The sequence below is a fragment of the Saccostrea cucullata genome, unplaced genomic scaffold (assembly GCF_032062105.1).
Source record: "Saccostrea cucullata isolate Sc308-1 unplaced genomic scaffold, CSIRO_AGI_Scuc_v1 ctg8, whole genome shotgun sequence".
Classification (NCBI taxonomy): domain Eukaryota; kingdom Metazoa; phylum Mollusca; class Bivalvia; order Ostreida; family Ostreidae; genus Saccostrea; species Saccostrea cuccullata.
In genome coordinates, this window is record NW_026940997.1 from 652416 (window position 1) to 662515 (window position 10100).

The window sequence follows — 10100 nt, forward strand, 5'->3', positions numbered from 1 at the left end:
TTATTTCAAAGACATTGGATTACGTTTTCATGCTCAGAAATATTTAGATTATCCAGGTATTTCATTTTTATGACACGGTGACAAATCACAAAATCTGTTAAAAATCAATTTTACGGAAAGTATGGGAGCCGTAATCTGTCAACTTTGATCGTCAAGAGGTGGTCTAGAATGTTTTAAGTGGATACCTCAAGAAAAGTAATTTGATGATACTTAATGTGTGGTACGTATACATTGAATTTTTACTTGTAATATTTTGAATTTTCCATTCCTGTTGACTCGAGAAAAATCGTCACCAACAGAGGATTGTTTAACGTCCCTCTCGATAGCTTTTCACTCATATGGAGACGCCACCACTTGCCGATGGAAAGCTGCAAATTTTGTCCTATACTCATCACTCAGGTCCATTGAGCAGGGAGGGATCTTTATCGTGCCAGCACCTACTGCAACACGGGTGTATATGTTCTCATCCGAAGGACCGGTCTCCACGTCCCACAGTGGGATTCGAACCCGCGACGCAAGGATCAATTCTTTACATTGCGACTCTAGAGCAGACGCTCTAACCACTGCGACACCAGCCGAGGAAGTGTAATTATTAGATCACTCTCGTGTCATGCACCTTTGTCAGTTTACCAGCATTTATCGTGTCCAAATATTCTGTATAATACACTATCGTTAATATTATGTACAGGATAGAATAAAAGTCTGAACCGTTCCTATGTTAATTCCTGTCTGTCAAATTTCTTCTGCAAAAAAATGTACTAAAAATTCTAATTAAAAAAATATTTTAAAACTTAGAAAAGCAATGGAGAAAAACAAACACAACATTGTTGAAAAACTTCAAAAGGAGACGACTTTGAGGTCTACTATTGTGAAAGTTGCTGTTGAAGTGGGATTATACGTCATTCGTAAGTCTTATTTTTTTCCATAAAAAAGGCGATGCCTTCTTCTGATTTTTCCCAAAAATGTCATAATTTCCTTTAGAGAATTTTTTCTTAAATTTATATTAGTTTTCTTTTTCAGTTCTTTAAGATATGAAAACATGCAATAAATTATATATTTTAATATGCCTTAATTTATGTTATGAACGCCCCTGATTGGTTCTACACAATTACGTGGCAAAAAATATCATTTCCCTTTCGTCTGTTTAATTTCCTTTTTTTGTTGGCTTGAACATATGCTTATTTTCTTTTTTCCACAAGAACAAAGAGGATTGTCAATGTATACTGTTACTTTTAAAAATATTTATCTAAAACACAGTTGTTTTGTTGTATAAATTAGATTCATTTTTCTTTTTTTTAATTCATCTTTGAAATATAGAAAATAAGATCTATCAAAAATATATTTGACGGGTTGTCGATTTGTTATTATAATAATGAATTTATTTCATTTAAAGACTTCAAAAAGATTCAAAAATTTATAATGAATGAATTCGTTTGATCGCATTCAAAAATTTGGGCCTTTAGAAAAATATACTCATAAGTACGATATAACGGATTGTCGATTCATTAAAACCGAATTTAAATCGTGATAAAACATTATAGAATTCATTAAAATGATTTCAATTCGTTATAATTTTGTTTTGTTTTGTTGAAAATTCGTATAATTGAGTTCAAAGGAATTGACACAACGATCGCTATCATAAATTCGACAATTCGTTTTATCGAATTCAAAAATATTTTGGATAGGAACTAAATGGGACTTCTCATGTTTTGTTGTTTTTTTTTTTTTTTTTTTTTTTTTTTTTTTAGTTTTTTTTTTTCTTTTGGCTCACCTGAGCCGAAGGATCAAGTGAGCTTTTCTGATCACATTTTGTCCGTCGTCCGTCCGTCCGTCTGTAAACTTTTAACATTTTCGACTTCTTCTCAAGAACCACTGGGCCAATTTTGACCAAACTTGGTACAAAGCATACTTGGGTAAAGGGAAATTTAAATTGTTAAAATGAAGGGCCAAGTCCCCTCACAAGGGGAGATAATCAAGTAAAGACAAAAATAGGGTGGGGTCATTAAAAAATCTTCTCAAGAACCATTGGGCCAGAAAAACTGAAACTTATGTGGAAGCATCCTGGGATAGTGTAGATTCTAAATTGTTCAAATCATGACCCCCGGGGGTAGGGCGGGGCCACAATGGGGAATCAAATTTTTACATAGAAATATATAGGAAAAATCTTTGAAAATCTTCTTCTCAAGAACCACTGGGCGAGTAAAGCTGAAACTTTTGTGGAAGCATCCTGGGGTAGTGTAAATTCTAAATTGTTCAAATCATGAGCCCCGGGGGTAGGACGGGGCCACAATGGGGAATCAAAGTTTTACATAGAAATATATAAGAAAAATATTTGAAAATCTTCTTCTCAAGAACCACTAAGCCAGAAAAACTGAAACTTATGGGGAAGCATCCTTGGGTAGTGTAGATTCTAAATTGTTTAAATCATGACCCCCGGGTGTAGGGCGGGGCCACAATGGGGAATCAAAGTTTTACATAGAAATATATAGGAAAAATCTTTGAAAATCTTCTTCTCAAGAACCACTGGGCCAGTAAAGCTGAAACGTATGTGGAAACATTCTGGGGTAGTGTAGATTCTAAATTGTTCAAATCATGACCCCCGGGGGTTTGGCGGGGCCACAATGGGGAATCAAAGTTTTACATAGAAATATATAGGAAAAATCTTTGAAAATCTTGTTCTCAAGAACCCCTGGGTCAGTAAAGCTGAAACTTATGTGGAAGCATCCATGGGTAGTGTAGATTCTAAATTGTTCAAATCATGACCCCCACGGGTTGGGTGGGGTCATGATGGGGAATCGATGTTTTACATAGAAATATATAAGAAAAATCTTTGAAAATCTTCTTCTCAGGAACCATTGGGCCAGAAAAGCTGAAACTTATGTGGAAGCATCCTGGGGTAGTGTAGATTCTAAATTGTTCAAATCATGACCCCCAGGGGTAGGGCGGGGCCACAATAAGGAATCAATGTTTTACATAGAAATATATAGGAAAAATCTTTGAAAATCTTCTTCTCAAGAACCACTGGGCAAGAAAAGCTGAAATTTATGTGGAACCATCCTGAGGTAGTGTAGATTCAAATTGTCTAAATTATGATCAATGGGGTAGGATGGGGTCACAATATGTATTACAAGGGGGAAATCTGGTAAAGAACAGAATGACCAAAGATTCTCAGGTGAGTGATGTGGCCCATGGGCCTCTTGTTTGTTTTGTTTTTTAAATCTGAAGTTTGACTATCGATGTGAGTTTGAGTAAGCAAGAGTTATACAACTTGCAATTTTTTCCAACTCAGATATAAACATTAATATTTTTTAACAGTGGGGACCTTTGATGTTCTACTGGCCTACAATAAGATAAACTTTTTTCGGCCTTTTCGACGAGGCTTCTTTTGCAGCGACCAAAGTCTGATGTTTCCATATAAGGAATTATCCGTAAAAGAAAGTCACGTGATACTAATTGCGCTTTTGCCCTCAACTTTAATTGTGAGTCACAGTTTTAACCTGACTGAAACATTTAAAACAACGTCAATTGGATTGCATTTCAAAAATTATTTTCGATGGAATGTTATATTTATCATAAAACAGAAGTTTGAGATCATTTCTTTTATTTTTAGATCTTTGCAACCGAGATTTTTAGAAATGGTCGAAGATTGAAGAAATATTGTTACCTTCAGTTGTATTATAGGATAATTGGCTCCATGTTGTTTGGATTTTCTTTGTGCATTCTCTTTGTCGAATTGACTAAATCTAGTGTGGGGAGTCTTCGTCCATATTTCTTTGCTGTATGTCGACCAAACATGACCCTGACAAACTGCACAGATGTTTACATCACTGATTACGTTTGTAGAGGAACAGATAGCGCTCTCATCTTTGATGCAAGGTATTTCAGAATCTGATTCTGAATTGAAGATATGGTTAATAGTTATTCTCATTTAAAAGTTGTACGCATTACACTTCTGCTTCTTCCAAAGATCATACACTACACTCACTGTATTAACAAGCAAATTCAAAGATTTCTGGTCCCCCGCTTTCGGTGTTTTAGTGAATGGGGTGTCATTATTTGTGACATATTGTGTCAAATATGAATGCCATATCATATATGATTCAAAAGTAATCACCGAAGTTATCTTTTTTAAATTAGTTTGAAGGTCAAGGGATCAAAATGCGTAGCAAGTTTGGAAACATCTTATTTTTGATCAGGCACATGTCGATTATAAAAGCCATATCTCTTCTCATTCAAAAGTTATAGAAAAAGAACAATTTTATGAAAAGTAGGTCAAAATTAAAGTTTAAGGTCACAGGGTCAACAATCATTCTCTATTTTAAAAGGCCATGTCAAGGATACATGTATATACATTTGTGTAATAAGAAAGTCTTGTATGTTCTCTTTCAACAGTTATGACCAATTTAAAGTAATGTTCAATTTTTTTTTTTAAAAATAGGTCAAACTTCAAGGTCACGAAGTAAAAAATTATAGAACATTTGGAAAGGTCTTGTCACAAGTAATATACAAGTAAAATATGGTAGTTTTATCTCTTCTCATTCTAAAGATACATGTATAAAGGTCCAAGTTTTTGTGACAGACGGACAGACGAATGAGATTTAATGTCCCTTCACTGCCAAATGTCATCAATTTACCTTTAAATTGTAATTATCTGCCCTTGGACGATGGCTTGACCCTTGATTTGAGGAAACTTTAATCCCCTTCACCCAAAGATACTAATGTGCGAAGTGTGGTTGAAATTGGCCCAGTGGTTCTGGAGAAGATGATGACATTGTAAAAAATTAACACTTACGAAAACGGACAAATTTCGATCAGAAAAGCTCACTTGACCAAGAGGGCAAAAGGGGCTACGAATCAAACATCTCAGTTGTAATTTATATAACATGCTTATAATTTATCAGTACATATTAGTGTAAACATTATCTTTAAAATGACTGCAATTTTTATTTGCAGAAAATCTTTTCCCTCTGGCCATGCTGCCAGTGTCTGGTATGCAGCGACTTTCCTTGTGGTAAGTAAAAGCTTGAAGACGATAAAATTAACGCAATGTAAATCCACAAGAAACGTAACAGAAATTTAAAAACACCAACAATCGTCCTCCATTAACAGATCTACATACATTTACGCATTTATCGTCGATGGAAGAGATCACGTGCATTCTGTCCAATAATACAGACGTTGGTGGCGGCTTCTGCTTTGTATGTTGGTGTGAGCCGTATCCAGGACAACGCTCATCGTCCAATAGACATCCTTGCTGGGGCAACAGTGGGAATCATTTTTGCTATAATAACGGTATTTGTATTTTTACTTATCTTAAATTGCCTCGAAAAACGAAAATTTCGGTCAAAGACAAAAGAACTAATTACATTGCAGTATTTCTAATATGTGTTAATACTAGTATTTATGACTTCCCTTTAATTCAAGGTAACGAACAAAGAACATGCTCGAAAGTCCCTATTAAAAGATACGAATTGTGAGCAAATTACATCCAAGAGAAAAACCATTGTATCGACAAAAGAATTTGTGATATCTTGACCTTAACGGAATTGTTGAAATCCTAGCTTGCTTCGTCAACTTATTTGTCAATAGCACACTTCATTTCAGAAAATAATTATTCGTGCGAAGAACATTTTTTTGCTTATCGAATCAATGAGAGACAGATTCCATATGCAGGTGTTTGATGCAGGCGATCCATGCTGTATACATGTAGCTGTAACACCCACGGGCGGAATTGTCAGAAGTAGACCATAACTTTAGCTTATCCCACAGTACATGTACCTAATCAATTTTACTACATCACTTTTTGCATATATGAAATATCTTCTTGGCTTTCAAACTAGGTTTGATCAGTGAAGTACTAGTGTCTTCAAACTCTTTGTTTCGAAACAATTCTCCATATTTATACCCCCCGCTTGAAAAGTGGGAGGGTATATAGTAATCGGTATTTACGTCCGTCCGTCTGTTAATCCGTCCGTCTGTACGTCCGTCCGTCCGTCCGTCTGTTACGCTTTATCTCTTATCCGCAACTCCTCTTATACTACTGAGTGAAATTTAATGAAACTTTCACAGAATCTTTATTACATATTGCCATTGTGCACCTCCTATTTTACTTTTTTATTCGACACGTATTTTAGGTTTCCCATAGCAAAACATGGACATTGCCATTATATGTTTACCCATGACGTCACTATAGAAGCTTCTGGATAACATTTGATAGGACGAGTTATTCCTCTTTACACATTACCGTAAAACAATATTTAGCAACACATGGACATTATGGGAGGCGGGGGTATCATTTAGTGAGCTCATTGCTCACAGTACCTCCATATTTTATTTGTACATTGGCGTGACAGTAAATTCATCTAGTCTAATGGAATTTCACCTAACAAAAATGGCTGCGATTTTGAAAAGATGATCCATCATTTTCTACTTTTTTGGTTTCTTGCTGTCAGTGACATTTGGGTCACGTTCAAACAACACTGAAAATGAGACAATCCTTGTGTGCTTGTCGACAATGGCCAAAAAGTAAATTTCCTTCCTTTAACTTTGATAAGCGTTCATAATGGTTTGTTTCAAGTTCTTTGTATTTATATAGAAAATAGTTTGCAAATAATTACACCTCCTTTATATATAATTATGTTTTTCATTCACCCTTTCTTCTGACAAATGTCAAAAGTGATCGAGGTAATATTGCTCTACATGTGGGACGCACTATAACAGTAAACTAACATTTGTTGACTTTTGTATATTCCAGATTTACTTATCCTCTGTGTTCACAGAAAAAGGAACGAAAACTTACTGCACTGCAGTGAACAGCGAGGAGGAGAGGCAGTTCACTATGGAGAATGAGACATAACCCTTACACTCTGACATTGAACTACTTTGGAGAACGATGCATAACTCTTGCACTCTTATACGTCGAGCAGGGCTAGCACAGTGAAAAATATCTCGCGAGCACTGAGGAGGCTTCGCTATCTTTACAGAGATTCCAGACCATACGATGTCTTCGAGTTCCTGATGGTTTCATATTTTGGACGGTCAAAATAGTAATGACAGACGCCCTGAAATTCATTTAAAGAAGATGGGCGAACAAGACGAGCTAAATGCCTATTGTGCGACTTAAGGGAATACTGTATTTTGGAGTAGCATTTTGAGAGTATTTAACAGAAACTTCTATTTTTAGTAACCAAGGCAATAATGTTCATCAAAGTCAAAATGCTACTCCTCCTATAGTTTTGGTCTGATTTCAATATAACTTGGCAAACAAGAAGACTACAATAAGGTACATAATTCTGTTTATCAGTTTTGGATTTCAATGAACGGTGTTGCCGTGGTTACTAAAAATAGAAATTTCTGTGAAATTCTTTCGAAATGCTACTCCTCCTACAGTTTTGGTCTGATTTCAATATAACTTGGCACACAAGTAGACTACACTAAGATACACAATTCTATATATCGGTTTTTGACTTTGATGAACATTATTGCCTTGGTTACTAAAAATAGAAGTTTCTGTTAAATACTCTCAAAATGCTACTCCAAAATACAGTTTTAGTCTTGATTATAATATAATGTGGCATACAAGCAGACTACACTAAGAACATGAAGAGACTTAATCAAGGATCATTATTCTATTCATTGCTTTTGTTAAGTTTCAATTCCCAACTGCTTAAGTGCTTTTCTTTTCCTTTGCTATAAGTACAAACCAATAGAGCTTCAGTCTCAACAGAGACTTCTGGTTTTATTTCTATTAAGCAGACTTAAACTTAACTTCCGGAAATGGTACGAAAATCGTTCAATCGTATAATTACCGATTTTTACAAAATTGAAGATATGAATACTCAGTACTTTAGAGATACAAAATTCTTCATTATATATCATTATTTTCCCTAAAATAGGATGATGGGTTTCTTTTGTGTTTCAGTATAGCATATACATATGTAGTACACCGAAGATAGAAATAAACTCTTCAAACAAAATCACAACAGAACTTTTCCATATGAATTGGTCTGCGCTTTGTAGCAACCTCTAATGATAAAACGCCGCTTAATGATACAAATAGCATTAAGCGTTGCAATTGCAACGCTTAATGCCATAAATTATTGCATTAATAGCTGACATTATCAACCGCTAATGCTAAATCGCCGCTTAATGACAGAATTATATCATTAAGCGTCACAAATGCAGTGCAACATCGACGCTTAATGAAACAAGCAAATATCGATATATTCGACGCTTAATGATACACACTAGTGTATCATTAAGCGTTGCAGTTGCAACCCTTAATGAAATAAAATTTAGAAATCGCTTATAATTTCTAAGAGAAACACACATCCACCTTTCCTGAACAATGAGATATCACTTGTCAAAATATTTATATATGCCCTTGTGCTATATAAATGGTAATTATTGAAGTTTTACTGTGTTTTCTATCTAGTCAAGGGAACGTCTTGAAGCCCCGGATATTTAAGAGACAGACAGTCAGATAGCTGGAAGAAAGAGATACAAACAAAGGGATAAATAAAATGATAGTCAAATCCTTTTAAAAGAACCATTTTTACTGAAAATACAGAAGCAAACAAGCAATTAAATTCCTTTTAATTTGATACAATGATTTGAATATTATATTTGAATATCTTTATCGAAACTTTGTATTTTAGATTTGATACGGCTTAACACATATCACTGTTAATGTTTTAGATATACGTATCGATATTTTCACTATTGCTTCGTTTCTCCAAATCCGAAAAAGAGAGACATAAATATTGACAACTTATGTTTAAGGATATATAACAAAGAATACAAGTACATGTAATACAAAGAATAATATATATTGTGTTGAGAAAAAGGTTCATATATGCTTTAATTGTGAGCAGTGTTACTTGAATACATCACTGTTGCATGATTATTTTAGAATTAATTTTGAATTCTAGTATATATCAAATTTAGGGATGTCAAAATTGTCAATAATTGATATTCGAATATTCGATAGTAGTATTCGAATATATTCGAATATTCGATCAAATAAATACATCTTGCATTAAAATATGACTCTCTTGTAAAGCAATATACCTTTTATATCATTATTTTGGAATAAAATTTCATGTAGAGTTTTGTAAATGCACTATGATTATATTCTTTAAAAATTTTACAGAATAAATGTAGAGTTAACATCCATAATATATAAATAAACAAAATTTCCCAAGAAAATTCAAAAGATTCTTTTAATAAGTTCCAGATCAATTAATTGTCTTACCAAAGTGTACACTGATAACCCTACAGATTTATACCACACAGAACAATTATCTAATGGAGAGACATTAAAAGCAATTACTTTTAGCTAATTGATTTCCTGATAATGATTTTAAATTATGTATACATAAATAAGGGATGTTTGTTACTTTCAAAATGTGTCCTTTCAACAATACAAACTAATTCTAAGTACTGGACACTGTTATACATCTAATTAAAAGATCAAATAAATAATTCAAATTATTTTAATGAACACACTCTTCACACCTTTAAGGTAATTCAAGAGGAGTGTCTTTCAATTTTGTTTTAATTAAAATCTTTTTGTTGGTCAACGATAAGAATTTGATTCAATTTTTGATAAAGCTTCAGATTTTACCAGATTTTTTTTCTTTTTGATGTTTGTATACTTAAAATCCGAATATTCGAATCATAATTTTATATTCGAATATCAACTCATCGAATGAATATTCGAATATTCGAATATTCGTTGACATCCCTAATCAAATTACAATATATATATTGACTGAGGTTGAAGAGGCTGTTTTTTGTTTTTAATTCTAAATGACGCATATTTCATTTGTAATATATTTTTTTTCTTTCGATATATAAGACTAAGTTTACATCTGACTAATATTAAAATGAAATAGGTTTAAATGAATAAAGTTCTTTTTAGGTACAGGATAGACCCTCTCTATTAATACTAGTATTCATCAGAAGTATTTCGTTCACTGCGAATGGGTATTGAAAGGTCCGACTATGCTATACTTGCATTAGTTAATACTTTAATGAGCTACAAAATATTCTCGTCTCATGCAACTACGGCCAGAATGGGAGAGGATCATACATTTTGA

General features: G+C 33.6%; 1 protein-coding gene across 1 annotated transcript; it reads left to right on the forward strand.

Annotated features, from left to right (window-relative positions):
• The first annotated feature begins 793 nt into the window (after positions 1–793).
• LOC134256835 (phospholipid phosphatase 3-like) lies at positions 794–7699 on the forward strand. The gene is made up of 6 exons (XM_062739499.1): positions 794–905; positions 3316–3479; positions 3611–3876; positions 4954–5011; positions 5110–5292; positions 6755–7699. The coding sequence occupies exons 1-6, from the start codon at positions 803–805 to the stop codon at positions 6854–6856; spliced, it is 876 nt and encodes a 291-aa protein (XP_062595483.1). The 5' UTR covers positions 794–802; the 3' UTR covers positions 6857–7699.
• Positions 7700–10100: the final 2401 nt, after the last annotated feature.